At 35.6% G+C, this 20,202-nt stretch overlaps 1 protein-coding gene across 2 annotated transcripts; it reads right to left on the reverse strand.

Annotated features, from left to right (window-relative positions):
• Positions 1-1,998: 1,998 nt before the first annotated feature.
• LOC142640907 (uncharacterized) lies at positions 1,999-13,549 on the reverse strand. Of its 2 annotated transcripts, XM_075815224.1 has the most exons (5): positions 13,266-13,549; positions 9,903-11,241; positions 9,092-9,361; positions 8,488-8,640; positions 1,999-2,418 (listed from the first exon to the last, which is right to left on the reverse strand). In XM_075815224.1, the coding sequence occupies exons 1-5, from the start codon at positions 13,271-13,273 to the stop codon at positions 2,299-2,301; spliced, it is 1,890 nt and encodes a 629-aa protein (XP_075671339.1). In that variant the 5' UTR covers positions 13,274-13,549; the 3' UTR covers positions 1,999-2,298. The 2 variants fall into 2 exon arrangements, with proteins under 2 accessions (XP_075671339.1, XP_075671340.1); XM_075815225.1 differs by lacking the exon at positions 13,266-13,549 and having other exon boundaries at positions 9,903-11,249.
• Positions 13,550-20,202: the final 6,653 nt, after the last annotated feature.

Consider the following 20,202-nt stretch of genomic DNA (forward strand, 5'->3'; position numbering starts at 1 on the left):
TCCCTACTCAATTCCTTCTTCTGCATCATCATTCCTAAATGTCCCCACCACCACCTTTTTTCCATTCCCAACAGTCCGCCAATTATGGCATTTACAAGTTTCTGGTATTAGTCGTGTCCGTTCGGCAGGCCACAGAAACAGCAGTTGGGACAGATGAAGTTTTAGGGGTGAGATGGCTTCGTTGGGAGATGATTCAGCGTTTTGACTTAGCGAGTATTGGCCAGAATCATTGGGGCATTGGGAGACAATACGTTGTGTTGGGTTTTGCCTTCTATTTTGCTATTATTTGCTTTGCTCTGCTTTGCTTTTCTTTTCTTTTTTTAATTCTTTTTTTTTTTAAATTTATTTAATCAGTTTTCTTTTTCTAGCTTTATTTTTTGCTTTGCTTTTGGATATGGGTCCACATTAGAGAGATAGATTAATGAGGATGATTACAATTGCTCTGTATTTATTCTGATATTAAGTTTGTCTCATAATTTCAATTATGAACATGTATTGGTTGAGAAAGCATATGGACATGATGGGGAACTGTTTGGCACATATCACTATATTCTTCATGTTTCTTATATCACACTGATTGTATTGGCAAAAATCAATAATAGTAAGGTGTTAGGTTTCATCCATTTCATCTTGAGTTTGACCTTAAGTAGATGTGGGTATGTGTCATATGCAAAAAAGCATCTCATGGGTTTCTGAAGTGCAATTTGTGATATTAAGATGAAATGGTGCAATCTTTCGTCAATTCACAAGTAAAGCCACTTCACAAATATTAAGGATTAAAAGATGATGCAGTCCTAATTTTTTTTTTTTCCATTAAAAAAGATCCTTCTATTGAACCTTCAGTTATACCCACAAAAAAAAAATTCCACTCATCATTTTAGCTACTTTCACATATTGACCTTATTCAAAATCACTCAAAAATAAAGGTTAGCGACTCTTATATGTTTCATTTACTTTGTTGTATGTGGTTTTAGATTTTATTTCATTTTAATTTTAGTAGATTCTGAAATTGAAATGCAATATATAGTATATTATTCAGAGTGAGTTACACCCCATCCACTTAGCCGAAGAGGGTAAACCAATCTGGTGTATAAGTGGCTCAGAGCTGTTTCCTATTACAGAGACCTGGGAAGCCATCAGAACAAAGCAACCTAAGATTGAATAGTGGAATTTAGTTAGGTCTCTACAGAAATTCCTTGGCATGCCTTTATTTTGTGGCTGGCCTTCAAAATAGGCTGCCCACCAGAGATATACTACTACAGTCGGGTTATAAGGGTGATGCACTGTGTATTTTTAGACAGTAAATTGAAAGCAAGAATTATATTTTCTTTGAGTGTGGTTTCTCTGCCAAAATATGGAAAGCTCTTATGAATAAGTCCTTGATTATTAACCCTGAAATGGAATGGGACAGATTGGTAGTCTGGAGCTTGCAGAATTCGAGAGGAAAGGATATCAGTGTTGTGATCTGCAGGCTGGTTTGGGGAGCAGCTGTATATAAAATATGGTGTCAAAGAAATGCGAGAATTTTTGGAGGCAAAATCCTAAATTAAAGCCTGTCTTATATTTTGTTTTGGTATTGTTGAACTATTTTGCAGTGTCAAGTGCACAGAGTTGCTAGCAGTTTTGGGAGGTTGTGCACTTTGTTCTGCTTTGGGCTGTATTTTGTTCTTTTGGTGAGTGGTAGTTTTGACTGATGTGTATCCTTCTTTTGTGATTTAATGAAAGTGATCTTATCAATTCCAAAAAAAAAAAAAAATCATGCAAATGGGGAAAACAAGATTAACAACTACTAAAGAAAGTGCAACTTTCAATAGCAACCACAACCATAATGAAAAGGTCAACCATCAGAACAATCTATTCATTTCAAGAAATTAAGAGCAAAAGTCATTATAAAGTTATAAACATTGAGCTCGAAATGAACCTTCATAACCACTCAGCTAAATTCACGATCATTCATGCATAAAAAAACATTAAGTTAAAATTGCAGCTATATCAAAAGGGACAAGAATGTACAGTACCACTATATTTCAATTCCTTTTTTTTTTTCAAAAAATGATTATTCTTTTACAATGAGAGGCATAAGTTACTGCAACAAGTAAAAAGTCATAGTAAAAAACAAAAAGGGGGGAAAAAAGAGAGCAAAACAACAAGCTCCTAGTGATATTACCAAAATTGGGAGATAATCAGTTATCTTCAGGACTTCAATCTGTATCTCTTTTTATTTTTTTAAATTTTTTATTCAATCAGTGCCAAACAAGAAATTAATGTAAATATACAAGATAACCAGGTCAGCACCTTTTAGGGGGCCATGAGTCCTTCAATAGTGTAGATGAGAGAGTCCACCCAGTCAACTCGAAATAGTAATGTCTGCAATGTGTGCATCACATCATATTCTGGATCGAGCTTCCGCTGCCACCCCTAAAGGAAGGAGGTAGAAGAGCAACGAAAATTTAAAAATAATTAAAACCAAGTTTTCCTTAAACTGTCTACAGAAACATATACCATTCAAGGTCACAGAAATACTTTTGAAAACCATTACAAATACTAAAGGAATAATATTTCAAATATGATATTAGCCTATGGTATTTTCCTTGCCTCCAGGGCTGACATAAGAAGCATTGATAAGTCAATGTGTTAATGACCAAAAAGAGAAAAACAAATAAAAAGAAGGAAACTGGCACGGGGAGGCTAGGGATGTGTCACTGTAAAATTATTGAAGCAAATAAGTGCACAGCGAGGCATCTTAAGTTATGGGACAACTTTTCCCCTTCCCCTTCCCTTGGACCCACTGCCCCCCACATCCCGCGCGGGGGGGGGGGGGGGTGGCGGGGGAAGAAAATGGATCGTTGGACCATGCCTGCAATAGCCTTCTCCAATTAAGCTTAAATGATTCTTTTGCTTGAAATCTAATGAACTTGCTGAGCACACAAATATTTAATTATAAAATGCCTGGATCAACTATTGATTACAGTTTGAAGGATTATAGGGAAACCCCTAAGAGAAAGAAGGGAGAGCTATACAGCTACCATCTAAAGCACAAAGTATCTACAAAATCCAAGAAATATGAAGCAGTACAGGGCCTTGCAGCTTGATACACTCATAAAGAGATCCCAAGAATTCAGACTTCATCTAGATTATCAAGCCTTTCCTTCAAATATACGTGCATTCCTTTCTCTCCATATACTCCACATTAGACAACAGAATGGCCCCCCATATTTTAGGCTGCTATTCTTTTAATTTTTGGTTTGCCAAATGTCTTCTTCCAACTAATTGGTAATTCAGACACTGACATTGGCATTACCTACCTCACTCATAGTAGACAAAACAAAAATGTCTAGAACCCCCAAAATGAAGAAAAGATGATCTATGGACTCTCTTGTCATATTTGCTCGTACAACACCCATCATATTCTTCTTTTTCAAATTATCCATTGTTAGAATTTTACCCTTCACTGTAGTCCAAACGAAGAAAGCAACATGAGGTGAAGCTTTAACATGCCAAAGGGTTCTCCAAGGAAGAAATTTTTCACCCCCCTCCTCAGCACTTCGTAGTAATTACTTACTCTAAAACCCTAGTTTCTAGAACTAGATCAGACCATCTTATCCTCTTGAACTTGTTGCACCTTAGCTGCATACATCTCCAAAAAAAAGAATCCATTTACTCTAACTGCTACTCCTGAACAGCTCGAATAAATGAAGGGTTCCATTGAATAACACCATTTGTGATCTCTAATAATCCTCCATTGTTGACTCTTTGTTTCTTGCAATTTGCAATAGCTCTGAGGAGCTGTTCTTGAAACTATCTAATAAAATATTACTTGTCCCAAAAGTTTAAGTTGCTAGAAAAGAATCAATCTAATCATTTAACTATTATTCTAAAACTTCCCCTCACTTGCGAGACCATAATAAGTGAAGCCCAACATGTGGGATTGTAACTTTTCAAATGGGAGGTAGACTGGAAACAATTTGAACTTAGGACCACCTACTCTAATACCATGACAAATTACCATTTGTCCCCAAAACATAAACTGTTAGGAAATAATGAGTTTAATAATACCATCCTTTCCACACCAACAATCATACAAAAAGTGAATCCAAGTACCATTTCCTAGCTTGAAAATGATAAAATTCTCAAATTTAACCCAGCCTTAGCATATAAATTTCCATAAGCAAACACCATATGGACCTGACGCAGGAGGCAATGGGAAGACTGATTTACTATATTTTATTTGATTTTATGTATAAAGGGCAGTTTTGTAATTTCATAATATTCTGGAATGGGCTGTGCTAACAGTCCATTAGATCTTCTTTTGGGCTTTATTTTAAGTTTGGTTATATAGTTGGGCTTAGTAGTAAAAGCCCGAGTCCGAGTCCAACTAGGATTAGGTATTAGTCTTCTATTTAAAAAGTTGTAGTACTTTCTATTGAGTGGATTATTAATGAATGTTTTCAGAATTTAAGAGCTATGAAGCTTTCTTTTATAGTTTGTGTGATGCAACCTTCTTCAAGGTGTGATGCCAAGAAACCCTAGGTGTGATGCTTAGGAAGTCTAGTTGTGATTTCTAGAATTTATCTATTTTATTTAATTTTACTATTCACAGTTACTGTTCACGGATCACTGTTCACAGCACAGGAACAGCCACCCAAACCTTGATTGTACACCTTTGTTTTCATTCTGAAACCCTATTATCCCTCTTATTTTCTAGCCTATTCCCCTCCAAAACCTAACCCTAATTCTTCAAAACCCAAGCTATACCAGATCTGCCCCTGATTTTCTAAATCAGATTTTTGTTGTTCCCCATTGTCCTACGTTAGGACCCCTCACACTTTCCATGCATCACACAAAGAGATCCTCTATCTAATATCTATCACTCCTCACCAAAGAGCATCCCTCTCCACCACAGAACACCACAACAATTTATCTAGAAGAGCTTGGTTGAAAATCACAACTTTATAACCCCCCAAAACTTCCAAGCTCTATGGGCTAGCAAGTATAATTTTTTAGTGAGAGGAAATATAACTTCCCCCATTCCGCCCCATAGCAAATCCCTTTGCATTTTTTTCTTTTTTCTCATTCTCCTTGCTATCCCCAACAAGAAGTGGAAAACTAGACATAAAATGAGTGAAAGGTTAGAAAGTTTACTCTTTAATAGGGTGAGTCATCCATCTTTGATAAATGGAATTTCTTCCAACTTGCTAATCTTTTTTCTATACTCTCTTTTTTTTTATAGGTACTAATCTTTTTTCTATACTCTCATTTATGCCACCCCAAAAATATTTCATCATAGAACTGTGTTTTTCTCAAACTCGGGAGGGAAAATTCTAAAACTGAGCACTAAAAGTCAAAAGCAAAAAAAGAATAAATTCAAAGCTTAAATGTAGGTGTGTGTGTGTGTAACTAGTTTAATGGGTAAGTTACAAACACACCCAATGCGTCTTGAACCCATGACCACACCCTCCCCTTAGAACATTTAAGGTGCTAGTTGAGCTACAACTCATTGGCTTTCTTATTAAACAAAGAACTAGTGTTTGTCAAAACTAATAGTTAAATGAATAATCCTTTTTTCCCCTATTGGTAAGTGACACATGCAACTGATAGTTGTTGAACCCAAGACTTCATGTTCACTTGAATTCTTGGACAAATGTGTAGAAAAAGGAGGGGGGGGGGTCTTTGTGCTCTAGCTTACTGGCTATTTACAATAAAACGTTACGCACAATCACCACAATTTCAATGAAGGTGTTGATAGAAAATTATCCCAAATCAGAATGTGGCACCTGAGAGAACCTATGGACTAAGGGATAGGGAAGGACAGTAGAGTTGGCAAGTTCTCTTTGTTTTTAAAGAAACTTGGTTCACCTTAGCCTTTTTGTTGCTAAGATACAATAAAAAGGCTGCGTTTGGTTTAACGGTAAATCAGTTTCAGAAATTATTTTCCGCATTTGTGTGTGTTTGGTAGCAACTGAAAATTTGGTCAACCGGAAAATCACTTACCTTTGACCGTAAAAAACCCCTTCCCACCCGTAAAATAACTTCCGTTTCTATTTTACCTTCAAATAGAAATTTTCCAGAAAACAGAGAGACAGAGCACGAAGAGAGAGAGAGAGAGAGAGAGAGAGAGAGAGAGAGCACGAAGAGAGAGTAGAGAGAGCGAGATCGCGCCCCAACCTACGTCGGCGAGATCGCGCCTTCGCCATCGCCATCGCCGATCTGATTTGCGCCGCTCAACGCTCAAACTCATCTCCGATGAACCCGGTCTGATCGTGCTCGCCTTCGCCTCCGTTGCTCGATCTCGCCTCAACGTCGAACCCAATCGCCTCTCTCTCTCTCTCTCTCTCTTCGTTCTTCTCTGACCGGATTTGATGAATTTTTTTTTTGGGTTTTGTTGTTCTGTATTGAGAAATCTCTCTTCGTTCTTCTCTGACCGGATTTGATGAGTTTTTTTTTTGGGTTTTGTTGTTCTGTATTGAGAAATGATATTTGTTTGGAAGTTGAAAAAATGTGAGCAACAAGTAGAAAATGTATTTTCTATAATATTTTCAAGATCACAACCAAACACCTGAAAATATTTTCTAAAGTATTTTTTAAAATGCTACCAAACACCTAAAAATATTTTTCTTTCCCCAAAATATTTTCAGCTGAAATTATTTTACACCCGGAAAATATTTTACACCCAACCAAACGCAGCCAAAGTAACAATAATTGTTCTAGTGACACACCAACTATGCTTTGAAAGTGGATTATAGGAATTATATAAAAAAATTATATGTAGTTGCTGTGTCACTATCGGGAAAGGAAAAAGAATTAAATAACAAAATTGTTGTTATAGAGGATGACATTTTATGTTAGAAATAATAAATAGGTATGAATATAATTAAAAAAAAAAAAAAAAAACAAGCAAAGAAGTGACGTAGGACAAACTGGAGAATATGTATTCGTGTACTTATGGAGAGTTAAGGTTTAGGAGGATTTGTGGGTTTTTGGGTTTAAAAATTCAAACATTTTAGAAGAGTTAGGGTGCAAGAATGAATATGAATTCACTAAAAAAGGGAAATTTTGATTAGGGTTGAAAACAGGGAAACAAGAAACGGAAATAGAATTTATCCATGATTTCTGAAGAGTGTGCATGAACAGTTTGAGTGAGAGGTTCAGTGTGAAGAGTACACATGTGAACAATATCTATGAACAGTACCCGTGAACAATACTGCACAAAAGAAAGAAAAGAGTGAAGAGAAAGAGGCAAAAGAACACTCAGGCCAACATGCCTCAATCAATGTTGGTAAAAACGTTGAGAGGCGCTTAAGCGCATAGTTCTCTTGGAGCCTAGAAACAAAGGGCAAGTGTGCGCCTGATTAAAGTAAAACACACAATTTTCAAATATAATATCATATATGCGTGTGTGTGCAGCTATATAATAAAAAATAACAATAACTCAAAACTTGCATATTTTACCTAGTAAGTGCAATTGTCTGATGTTTGTAAGTTCAAATTTCACCTAAGTAATTTCAATTCTTAAAATTGTTATATAGTCAATTGAAAATAATTATCAATGGTTAGTATCATAATGATCTAGTCATATTAAGTTTAAACATAATATTTTGTATAATTCTATTGTGCTTTACTGCTTTATCATGATAGTTATGATCAAATAATGTATATGGTTCAATTAACATATATCTAAAGTCAAAGACCAAAAAGCAAAAGAATTGTAAATTACTCTTGTTCGTATCTTATGACCTATAAATAAGAAGTTTGTGTGAAAATACAACACCCTAAGGGTAGTATTTGTGTGGTAAATCATTGGTCCATGTCATTTAATAAAGATCAAGCAATTAATTTTGATAATCCATATCTCTTTTAGCAAAAAAAAAAAAAGCATGCCTAGGTGTGCTTTGTGCTTCTTCAAAAAGCTCCAAAAAAGCGTGCTTCATTAAATGATTTTTTGGCCTAGCAAAGTGTTGAGAGCTTAGGGCTTCGAGCTTTGAGCTTAAGAGCACACTTTTAACAACACGGGCCTCAATACTCAAAACACCCAATATTTTAATGATCATCTCTAAGTTGTTTGAGTATAATAACATACTTATATTAGAACCTAAAACTAGGACCTCTGCTTTGATTAGAGCTTACACGTAAAAGCCCTCAAACTACATAAGACTCCACTTATTAATAAAAGAAAACCCAAGGCCCACAACTATGCCCATACCCAACAATTGCAAAATTACTAAATACTCGACTCTAGAATAACCAAATAAAATACAAAAACCTAATTAACTACCATGGACACCTATTCTTGGGCTTTGCCTTAATTTTAGGCTTCCAAAGAGGATATTGCTTCTCTAACAATGATATGGGTTTGCCAAGATTACGCCATCATGTAACAATTGATAGGCAGTTAGGCATGTTAGGTAACAGTAGATCTATCTGCAACTTTCAGAGGGCAAAAAAATGAGAGTGATACAAAAGGGGACACAGAAAGAAGACAGAAATTACCTCAAGAACCAAAGTGGTTACCATCACAGCACAAACATTGCCATCGATGTTCACTTTATGACGCCTGACTTGCTCAAGCAATTGCTGCATGCAGTCACCAGGATGAATAAGACATCCAAGGGAGTCCCAAAGTTTGAAACATTTTTCCACTTCCTGTTAAACAAGAGGAATTACTTAAAAATTTGACTGAAATTATAAAAACTTTAAAACTATGCTGCATTCATAGATTAAATGAATGCTAATTTATGAGATAAATTGAAAATGACAACATGAATATTTTGATTAATGACATGATAACTTTTTGCAATATTCTTATATTGACCGGATTAGTCTTCCCTTTTTAATTTTTTTTTATTATAAATTTTTAATGATTGGTAAGTTTCACTCTCACCCAATGGGTCTTGAACTACAACCTCACCCTCCACCTAGCAATTAAAAGGGGAGGATGTGCCACTTGAACTAGAGCTAATTGGCAACCAGATTAGGCAAATGTATAATTGCTTTCTCTAAAAGCAATCAAAAACTGTAAATATAAGGTTGCAAATTTTTAATAATAAGAAGTACAAGCTACCTCTACACAAAAGCTATATAGAAGATGCATTACCTCAATGAAAGCCCTTGGATTTGGGCAGTTTTGCTGTTTAGATAATCTTAGTGTGCACTCTGCAGCAGTTTGACCATCTCGAAGGGCAACAGCCTTAAAGAACTCCAGTAGGTTCACTTGATATTTCTTAGAAAGTTCAGCAGTCATTCCTACATCAAGGAGAATGACATGAGGCTTCGACCTAAAGATCCGCTTATGTTGTGGTTTGCTATGTGCCACTCGGACTAGTATATTTCCAGGATGCATGTCTGCATGAACAAAATTGTCTACCTGGAGTAAAAAACAATTTCTCAGCTAATGTACTCAAGTATTTCACTCATGGAGAATCTAATTTCATAAAGACTAAATTAATAATTGGATTTTGAATTACATATCAAGACAATAATAATATTGCTGGGTAAAGTAATCAATAAAACCCTATTTTACAAGCTTCTTGAGATCTTGTGTTACCCTCAAACCACTTCAGGGTTACACCAAAAGCACTCTACAACTCTTATGAGCACAGAATTATAGTTATCTTGGTGTCCCATATTCAATATGACACCTGAGTTGAAAGATTTTAGTGACTAATATTTGAGAAATTTGCCTTTACATGGTCAATTTCTTTTGATCATTTACTCTCACAATTATTCATATCAACTGAATTTTATCACCATAGATTCTAGGGTGACTCAAGGAGGAGATATTATTCAACTTTAACTTTCCAGGACAAATGAAGAATACAACACAAATATATTTAGAACTAAAAGTTGCCATAAGAAGACATATGAAAGAAAAGAAGAAAAACAGTTGAAAAGCGAGTATAAGATACCAAAAGCATCTTTAAAAGTGTATGGGTTCCGATGTGAGCAAGGGCACTTTTAATTTGATCATTTCCTTTAAGCCCTTCAACATAATGCAGAACACTTTCACCTTGTTCGTAAGTTTCAACTAGTACAGATGGGTGCACCAGGGGATATAGAGGCTTTGGGAATGAGACGTCCTTCCATTTTCGGAAATTGTAAATAAAACGATTCAAATGAGCAGCTTCCCTTGAAAGATCAACCTGCGACATCATGAACACAGCAAATTGCTGTATGCTTTCATCCAATCTCAACCATTTCAGATTAGGAATGAAAATGGAGATTTTGGCCACAAAATTAATGATCATAAAATCCCTTCTAATTGCTTCTCCAACACCTGGATGTCGAACCTTAACAGCAACAACAACGGGCTTGACTGGCTGACCAGGATATCTATATTTCAGTGTTGCTTGATGAACTTGAGCAACACTTCCTGATGCCACAGGTTCCTCATCAAATTTTTCAAAGATTTCAGACAGCTTTCGACCAAATGCCCTTTCAACAGTTTTTTTGGTGACTGAAAAACTATGTGCTGGTGCATTGCTATGCAGTCTTGCAAGTTCACTGCACAAATCTCGAGGGAAGAGATCTGGTCTTGTTGCAGCCCATTGACCCCATTTTATGAATGCTGGGCCTGCCTTTTCAAGTGTATGATGGACAACATGGAGCCATCTTTTCCGAAACTCAACACCAAGGGAGTCTGCAAAAGGAGCCATAGCTATGCAGGGTGAGAATAAAATTGCTAAATAGATAGCTCTGAGAAACAAGATAAAGCCCTCCAGAACTGAATACACAAACAAGGTTAAATAAACATGTCCGTCTTGTGCGTGCGTATACAAAGTATCCCTTGTTGGCAAGTATTCTGCTTCTGCCCATGTTTGTTGTGTCAAAGCAAGCTCCCCAATTATGACAGCAATAACACCAGGGGCAAGAAGATTTGATCGAGTCAAAGCCAGGCTCACCACACAGGCAATCCGATTTATTGGTGGTAAAGCTGGGCTACTGTGGGAACATATTTGAAAAAACCTTTTCCAAGCAATTTGCACATGGGGAGAAATTATCTTATTCACTAAAAGGCCATAGAAGCTTCTGAAACCTCTAAGCTGTAACAGGCTCTCTTTTGCTTTAAATAATGTAAAAGGAGAAGGTCCTCTAAAACAAAATTCAGACTTTGAGAAATTTCTGCATAGGGAGTAATGGGGCCCAAGTGTTTTATGTGCCCCACATCTATTTACTTCTAAGCAGCTAATCTTCTGATTTGGAAGAAGGGAACGTGCAATCCTTCTAACATTTCCACCGGTCCAAAATCTGCACATTACAATTATGTATTTAGAATTCCGTAACACACTAAGCTAATAAAGAGAATAGTATATAAGGCAAGAGCATAAACCTGGAAACTAAAGTAAAAAAATTATAGAAATATTAAATTAGTGTTACTATGTAAGTTTTACCAATTTTCAGAGATATTAATGTTTGAAGATGACCAAAAAAGATTCAGCTATACTCTATTAGTTTCTTAGAGACAAGAATGTCATAGTCTTTTGAAAATTTTTGATTAGGATCATTTCCTTTCGAGAGTTAATACATCTAGCTGCAATAATGAAAATCCTACCTCACTACTATAGTTCACAAAGAAGCAACCCTTCATTGATAAACAAAATGCTGCCTCAGAATGTAAACACAGGAGTTTACTTCAGAAGATGTATACAAAATCTTCCATAAAACAACATACTAGTATCATTGTTAAAACTAAATGCCTCATTCAACATGTGCAAATTTCTTTTCTTGATCACATAATCATACCAGCTTCCTTTGGATAATAACAAAGCTTTCTAATATCACATTCATTTTTTTTTAATAAGTAAAAGAGATGTATATTCAAAAAACTACCTCATGCATAACGGCATAAGGCATATCAAAGATTACAAAAAGAGAAAAGAAAAACAAAGAGAAAACTAATTACAAAAGAGAGAACTTAGAAACATTGGGAGAGAATCACTAGAGGTGGGTCCCCAAACCCTAGACCAGTCGAAAAGGGAGCCACTGAAAGAAGCGAGCAGCTGGTCATCAGAGCTTTCCATGTCCTCAAACGTCCGCCAATTTCGCTCCCTCCAAATACACCACATTAAGCACAACAGAGCTAAATTCCAAATGCTAGACGAATGATTTCCCAACCAATTCCACCAACCAAAAAGAGTATCTGCAACCGATCTTGGCAAAACCCATGAAATCCCAAAAGATCTAAAAACTAAGCTCCACAGCTGATAAGCCTTTCCACAATGAAGTAACAAATGATCCATCGTCTCCCCATTACAACGACACATAATGCACCAGTCAACAAAATCAAACCCTCTACCTCGCTGATTGCCACCTGTAAGAATCTTGTCTCATACGGCAGTCCAAACAAAGAAAGAAACACGTCGAGGAGCCTTAACCTTCCAAATACCTTTCACATCTCTTTGCTTTGGACTGTTTGGATTGCGGGGAGTTGAGTAGAGTTGGCCGGAAATTAGATAGAAATTAAGCAAATTTCTAGCCAACTCTACCTTACTCCCCTTTGCTCTCCCTCCCTCCCCCTCAATCCAAACATAAGTTTGGATTGAGGGGAGAGGGAGGGGAAGAAAAGGAAAGTAGAGTAGAGTGGTGCAATTTCCGGCCAACTCTATTTGGGTGCAATTTCCGGCCAACTCTATTCTACTTCCCTCCCTCCCCCTCAATCCAAACAAGGCATTAGTGTTAAGTGCATTCGCATAGGCAAGCTACTTTTCTACTACAACAAACGTTTGACAATAAATTAAGCTTCAATTATGTTCACTTATACACTCAATAGCATTGTCTAGTCTCCTTTATGAAGAGAACCAGGGTTCGAATCCCCCTTTCCCATTGTTATAACTATCAAGTTCATAAAAAAACAACACATTCAGTTATTGAGAGCCCTAAATCGTCGTGATCGAACCCCAACCAAATTTATAGGAACAAGAACTGAGTCAAAATTTTCTTCAAAAATATACACTTTTTATAGTCAAGAACCTTGAAACAAAAAAAAACAAAAAAAGCATGGTAAATGATCGAAAATTTTGATTGGTTTTAATCAAAAACCTAATTTCCTTGACTACTACTTCATTACGCTCCGTTTGGTTGCCGATAAAATCAACGAACTAAATGAAAACTTAGAATGCTGAATTTTCAAATTATAAAAAAAAAAAAGTTCCAAATGCGATAGATATTTTCATTATTTTTATAGTTACTCTCAAGTCTACCAAACAGAACGGTAACAATAAGGTGAATTGAAAAGGAGATTAAGAGAGAGTTGTAGAAGCTAAGCTACTGACCTGGCCATGGCGATTGGGGTTGGCGATCAGAATCGGTGGTGGAGAGCTCTGAAATACGCAGGTAGTGTAGCACACTCACTGGGACGGGACGGCATTTTTTAGCTGACAACTTCATCGGGCGCCGGAGTATGACGTTAATCATCCATCGCCGCCGCTATTGGTGGCGATGACCATGGTTTTGTGGTGTGCGTGTGAGAGATTGAGGCTACTATGGGAGTGTTGAGCTTCGGCCTATATTGTGGGATCTGGTATAGAAATAGAAGCCAGTGATTGTTTCTTTGCTTATAATTGGCATAGCTTTTTTTAACTTTATTTTTTATTTTTTATTTCTGTTGGGCTGTAGGACTCAAATTCTCAAAATAAGCTCAACAAAAGGAATGATAAAAATAAAAGAATAGGTAAAATAACACTTTCTTATTTATGGCTTCTCATTTATTATTAATGGATTATTTTAGAAAAATTTTAATATTATATATGTGAAATATGTAAAAGATTATAAAAAAAAAATCAGTTTTTTTTTAATATAAAAAGTTTCTAGAAATATTACTTAAACTGATATTTTTAAGACATTTATTAACTTTTCTTTTTATTTTATTAACACCCTAATTTGAAAGATTTGTATCTATGCCCTGTCATTTAATAGGACGTTAAATGAGACAAAAATTGAGCATTATTTTACAATTACCCTCACTGGCTACCAAAAGAGAAAAGCATAGTTTCTATATAACTTAAATTGAGGTGATGATTATATAATTTCTATATAACTTAAAAAGAAAATCATACCAAGGGGTATGATTATATAATTTTCTCAAATTGAGGTGCTCATTGAGCAAATTGATCATTTTTGGAGGATATTGTAAAATGGATAAGAATTTATGATAGAAAAGTGTAGTTGTCCTAATTAAAAAAAAGGCAAAAATGCAAAACTGACTCTCTAACTTTGAGCATTTTTTCATTTTAGTCTTCTAACTTTTAGTTTTGTCATTTCAGTCCTCTAACTTTCAATTGTTGTCAATTCGGTACTCCATTAGACCTCAGTTATTTACTATTGTTAAGTGAGCCAAAAACGACGTCGTTTTGGCTCTTTTTTTTTTGGTAATTAAAAAAAATTAAGAAAAAAAAAACACATTCATCTTTTTCTTTTTTTCCTCATTTTCTCTCTCGCTTTCTCATTCTCTATCTCTTTGTCTCACAGTGCCGTGGTGCAAGGCCTCACCGCCGCTGCCCGACCTGACTCCAGATCCCCTTCCTACGTCGCCCCGGTCCCCTGTGGCCAGAGCCCGAGTCCATTTCTCCAACCCGGAAGACGCGATCGAAGCATTTGTCGATGGGTACTCCGAGAAAGTCCCAAGGGCATGATGGTCCTTCAAGCTTTCGAAATCGCCGACGTCAATATCCCTCGATTCTGCTACCACAATCGCCTCTCCATTGCCGGAAATTGCCGCATGTGTCTCGTCGAGGTCGAGAAAACACCCAAACCCGTCGCCTCTTATGCCATGCCCGCTCTTCCCGGTTTGATTTCTCTATCTCTCTTTCTTCTCGCTCTTCTTGCCGCTGCTGACCCAAACAGACTCTCCCTTCTTCCCCCGAAATTTGCAGTTTATGGCTGTAGTCAGTACTACCTAGATTGTGAAGGAGATGATCATGGGATTTTGGGTATGAAGTTTGGGTTTGAGATTATGGGGGAGGGGTTGTGAGACTTTGGGTTTCAGATTTTGGTGGAGTAAGTGACACAGAGAGAGAGATGGAGAGGTTGAGGCCGGCGGTGGCAAGAAGGTTATGGGTGGAGGCCGGTGGCGGCGGTGAGGCCTTGCACCACGGCATTGTGAGACAGAGATAGAGAATGAGAAAGCGAGAGAGAAAATGAGGGAAAAAAAGAATGTTTTTTTTTTTAATAACAGTTTTCTTTTTCTTTTTTAATTAAAAAAAAAAAGTCAAAACGACGTCGTTTTGGCTCATTTAACAGCAGTAGATAACTGAGGTCTAATGAAATACCGAATTAACAACAATTGAAAATTAGAGGACTGAAATGACAAAACTGAAAGTTAGAGGACTGAAATGAAAAATACTAAAATTTAGAGGGTTAGTTTTGCATTTTTGCCTTAAAAAAATATGGCATGGTTTGTTTTCAATATATATATGGCATGGTTTGGCTAATCACAATTTAGTTTAGTTTACAAAAATTTTCAATGACTACATTTATGTGGGAGCTCAAGGATCGAGGATGAAGATCAAGAGCGAAGAAGATCTTAATTAGGATGAGGGCCGAGAACTCAAGGACCCGAGAACGTGAGGATGTGGTTGCGTGGAGAAGTACAAAGGAACTGGTGATAGATGGCAAGGAGAGTGAAAATATCAGGGCTGAGGGTAGATAGCCTGTGAAGTTCACATTGAATGATTTGTACTTAGTTTCTTGGCCGCATTAAATGAGGAATAATAGCTTTATCAGTTGCATTGATGTGGAGGTGACCTGAACAGTGCAAAGCACAACTAGGCAACTTCTTTTCACCACCTTCTACAAGCAATCGTACAAGTGTCAACAAAAGAATAGGGTTAGGTGGGAGATGGATGGTTAAGATGACAAGAGTAAGGAGTATAAAGAGGGATGAAAGAGGCTAGGAGAGAGGAGGTGAAAGACGGCTCTAAGAGTAGAGAGAAGATTGATATTTGAATGTAAAGGATTCCTCCTTGAGAAAACCTGAGAACAAGCGTTTCTTATTTCTTGTATCTTTGAATGGAATCCTCGGGACGTTATCATCCTTTGTTGTTTTGTTCTCACTTTACAAATTCTTTGTTTTGGGCCTTGAATTAATGGATTCATAGTAGGCATTAGTCCTGTGCGTGATTTTTGGTCCTTACAATTTACAACTTAGAAAAATGATTTTAGAAAAAATGAAATTGATTTGTGCATTATTTATAAGATCATTCACATTAGAACTTTCACCAAATTAGCATAAAACAAAACATATTTTTTTTTGGAGAAACAAACAAAAACTAAATATAATAATAATAACAATAATATATTGAACAATTGTTTAGTTTTTTTTTAAGGGCAGCTATCTAGTTTTTTCCCCCATTTTCTTATTAGGTTGGTGATTACTCATTAGATTAATGTGATATAATTTAAAAAAAAAAATTGGGTGACCAATGTGGCTCCACCACTAGCCCCAGGCCATTTCACTAATGCTTGAAGGTAAATTTGAAATTATAGTTACTTGAGAAATGTTATGTTCATAATATTTTCACAACAAATTTCAAGTAGCAGATTGTTATCTGCTCTTTTTGTATCTTTTTTGAAAAATGATATATATAAACTATTTTATAAACTATTGATGTGGTAAATAATTATTGGTATATAAAAAGTGATGTTAGTGGTGGGTCTAGATGAGACCCAATAAAAATATCTTATCAACAGTCTGTAAAAATGTTATAAAATAGAGATGTGCTACGTCCACAACATTTTTACAACAAATCATAGGTGGTTAGTTGTTATAGGTTCAAATTTGAACCTAACACTAAGATTACTTTTTTGCCCCAACAATAACAACTAGTAACAACCTGCCACTTAAGATTTGTTGTAAAAATGTTGTAAAAATGTTGTGAATATATCATTTCTCTATAAAATAATTGTGAAAATGTTGTGTATATAGCACCTCTGTTCTTTTTAGAAACCAAAGAAGATATGTTCTTTTAAGTCAAGTGAGTGCGTTCAATTAACACTTACAAAACCATTTTAGCTGTAAATATTTTTTTTTAAAAAAGGGAAGACTGAAAATTTTATTGATTAACAGAAGCAGAAAATACATCTTCAGCTACAATGGGCTTGATAAAACACGGAGTTTCTACAAGCCGCGTTACATAGCGAAATAGACCATGGGCTTGTTGGGCTAGAGCATGAGCAAGTCTGTTTCCTTCTCGCTTGACAAAGGAAAAGTTAACAGATCTAAAAAGCTCTGCATTTGGGCTCGAGTGCCTTTGAACAACATTTAAAATAGATGTTGGTGATGAAGCTGTGCATTTTAGCTGTAATCCATGTTTCTGAATATCCACAGCTTGGATCATTTATACAATTATTTATCACTTGTAATAGTGCTTAGTTTATCATGTTGTATGCATATATAAGACATCAAATTCATGAGGGGTGGGTGAGAAAAGACATATTATATTTGACAAATTAATCAGCATTTTTGTTTGTTTATAATTCTTTTGTATTAAAATTTGTAACATTCACTAAATATTTCTCTAATAATAGTCTTATTTTATTTTTTATTGGAATTCTAATTTTAGATTTTTTAAATGTCAATTCTAGACTTAATGATCCATCCAATAATTGCAATGATTACTAAGGAAATGACTTTAACCACTTCAACTCTCTCTCTCTCTCTCTCTCTCTCTCTCTCTCTCTCTCTCTATATATATATATATATATATGTAAGTGCACAGTTGCACCTGGCCCCAAGAACAGTTTCGGGCTCAGGCCCAATGAGCCTTAAACAATGTAATTTGTAGAGTGTGGGCTTGAAACCCAGGTTAGAAGTGTTTGAGGATTAAATGGCAAGCCAAAGATTATAAACACTTAAAAACAACAAAGAATACTATAAGTCAATCTGCTCGGACGTAAGCCGAGAACTGTTCTTATATTATTTCTCTCTCTCTTTTTCTCTTTCCTTTAGGTTACAAAGAGGGGATCCCCTTTTCTGTCTTAGATTGCTCTTTAAATACTACTCTTTTGAATACTTTGTACACGTGTTGCCTCACCTCCCCCTAAGCCTAGATATTTCTTTTCTCGGTGCCTTTGAATAGTAACCAAGTTTCTCTTCTTCGTTCGGTGTCACTTCCCCATAAATGAGACCAGGGTGGTAGGTGCAGGGTCTTTAATGTGGAGGTGGCAGCCTTTATCTTTGACATTTCTTCAACACCGGTGCTTCTGGGGCATTCTAGGGTTTACCCCTTTTAACCATTGGCCTTAACCGTATCATCCCCTAATCTTTACTACGAAATCCCAAGTTCTTCGGTGTCCATCCGAGGGTAAGTTCACCCTCGGCTGGATCCTCGGCTGGATCCTCGGATCCTCTGCGTATGGGCCGACCCATAGTACTAACAAATTCTAAACCCAGGAGCAGGTCGGCCTTCCTTAACACGGCCCAAAAGGCCCACATTCTCATCAGGATCTTTTCGCCCCCCACAATATATATACAGGCGTGCGAGTGAATTTTAATCTATGATATCCGCTCTCTATGATGATAATCTTTCTCATCAGATTAAGATATTAAATTATTTTTTGTGTCTATAAATACTTGAAGTCTATCAAATTATTTTTGTGTCTATTCAAATTATCAAAAAAGTCTATAGATACTTGTTTTTCCCAAACAAAAAAAAAACTATAAATTCTTGAAGAAGTCTTTTTTTTTTTTTTAATGAAGACTTGAAACAAAAATTTCTATGCATACTACACTAATTTAAAATTAAAGTTAATTAATAATTATTGATCTAGGTACACATACAAAATATATGCAAATAATGTATATACATACTATGGATTAGGACGCATAATAAGTTTTTGGTACCCTTAAAAAATAATTTTTTTGTTTTTCTTTATGTGGGGCAGGGTTTGACATTCCAACTTGTGGTAGAGATAAAAAGGACATGGCACTGCATGATCCACAGCCTAGCAAACACGTGACGCCTTGATAAAATGGCAATGCTTAAAAAATATAGATGTTAATTATTGATTTATATATTACTATCGGTGTAAATTAATTTTATGTTGTAAATTAAACAAATATGACAATATTATACATATTTGTAAAAAGTGTACAATATTATACACTTTTTGTAAATATGTATAAAAGTGTACAATATTATATAAGTACATTTGTTTTGTCTAATATTAAAATTTAAATAAATAAAAATAGTAATGTAAACTAAGATTTTTTTCAGAACAAAAATCCATTTTTCTATGATTTTTAGATACACATATAATCAATGTTGACTTAGCTAGGCTCTCTCACTTTGGTCAGAATAAGGGAAGCAGCCCTCCCATGTGCAATTTGGAATTCACTGCTCACTCACCTAGGTTATGGACCTTCCTGATTATTTTTATTTTTATTTTTTGCTAAATGGTTATGGACCTTCCTGATGACTGTGAGTGATGACCCAAACATGATAATTACCTAAATGTCCCTGGACACGTGCGAACTTCCAGCTCCAATAGCTTTGGCTGTATGTTGCAAACTAATTAATTAATGTTGTCGGGACAATGATGATAGGCTACAGAAATTTGAATTTAATTAGCAATAAATAAATAAAAATTCATCCTTAGGACACTGAGTTTTTTTGACTACAGAGGATAAAACGTAGACGGAAGTTCAATATTAATTTGTGTCATTTCTTTTTCAATGTTTTGATTTTTAATTATTAGTTTGCTTCGAATCTTTCCCCTTCTGTACTCGTTGTTGAATTTTCTTGCTTCTTTTTCAATGCTTTAGGTTGCTTTGGTTCACATTTTCTGTCATATATATCTAGTTAATTAGAACTCAATTTATTCTAATGTTTCGAACTTTCTAATTTGTACTGTTGAATTATTCGAAGGTGATGAAATTATCCACACACTACCCTATGTTATTTATCTTTCTCTTTTAAATTTTTTGTCTAGTTTAATTATTTTGAAAATTCAATTTTTATTGGTTAGCTTACATCGGCAGACCTATATTCTGAACCTACCACCTCACCTTTCAGCCTTTGGTGTCGCTTTACCCTTTGAGGTAGGGTTTGTTTGCTGATAATTCGATTCTCATCAAATAATGATGAATGAAGTAACAATGTCATCAACAGGTTCCTATCTATTAAAAATCAACCAAGATATTCCAAGTTACCTGTATGAAAACATGTGTAATCTAAGTTTCTTTTGTCCTACTCAAACATAATCCTTATGTGT

The sequence above is a fragment of the Castanea sativa genome, chromosome 6 (assembly GCF_040712315.1).
Source record: "Castanea sativa cultivar Marrone di Chiusa Pesio chromosome 6, ASM4071231v1".
Taxonomy (NCBI): domain Eukaryota; kingdom Viridiplantae; phylum Streptophyta; class Magnoliopsida; order Fagales; family Fagaceae; genus Castanea; species Castanea sativa.

Excerpts from the sequence above, each read along its gene's own strand:
- LOC142640907 (XM_075815224.1), bottom strand. Across the intron at positions 9,362-9,902 it reads CACTTTTAAAGATGCTTTTG|GTAGACAATTTTGTTCATGC; the intron begins GTATCTTATACT and ends TTTTTACTCCAG. Across the intron at positions 2,419-8,487 it reads TAACCACTTTGGTTCTTGAG|GGGTGGCAGCGGAAGCTCGA; the intron begins GTAATTTCTGTC and ends TCCTTCCTTTAG.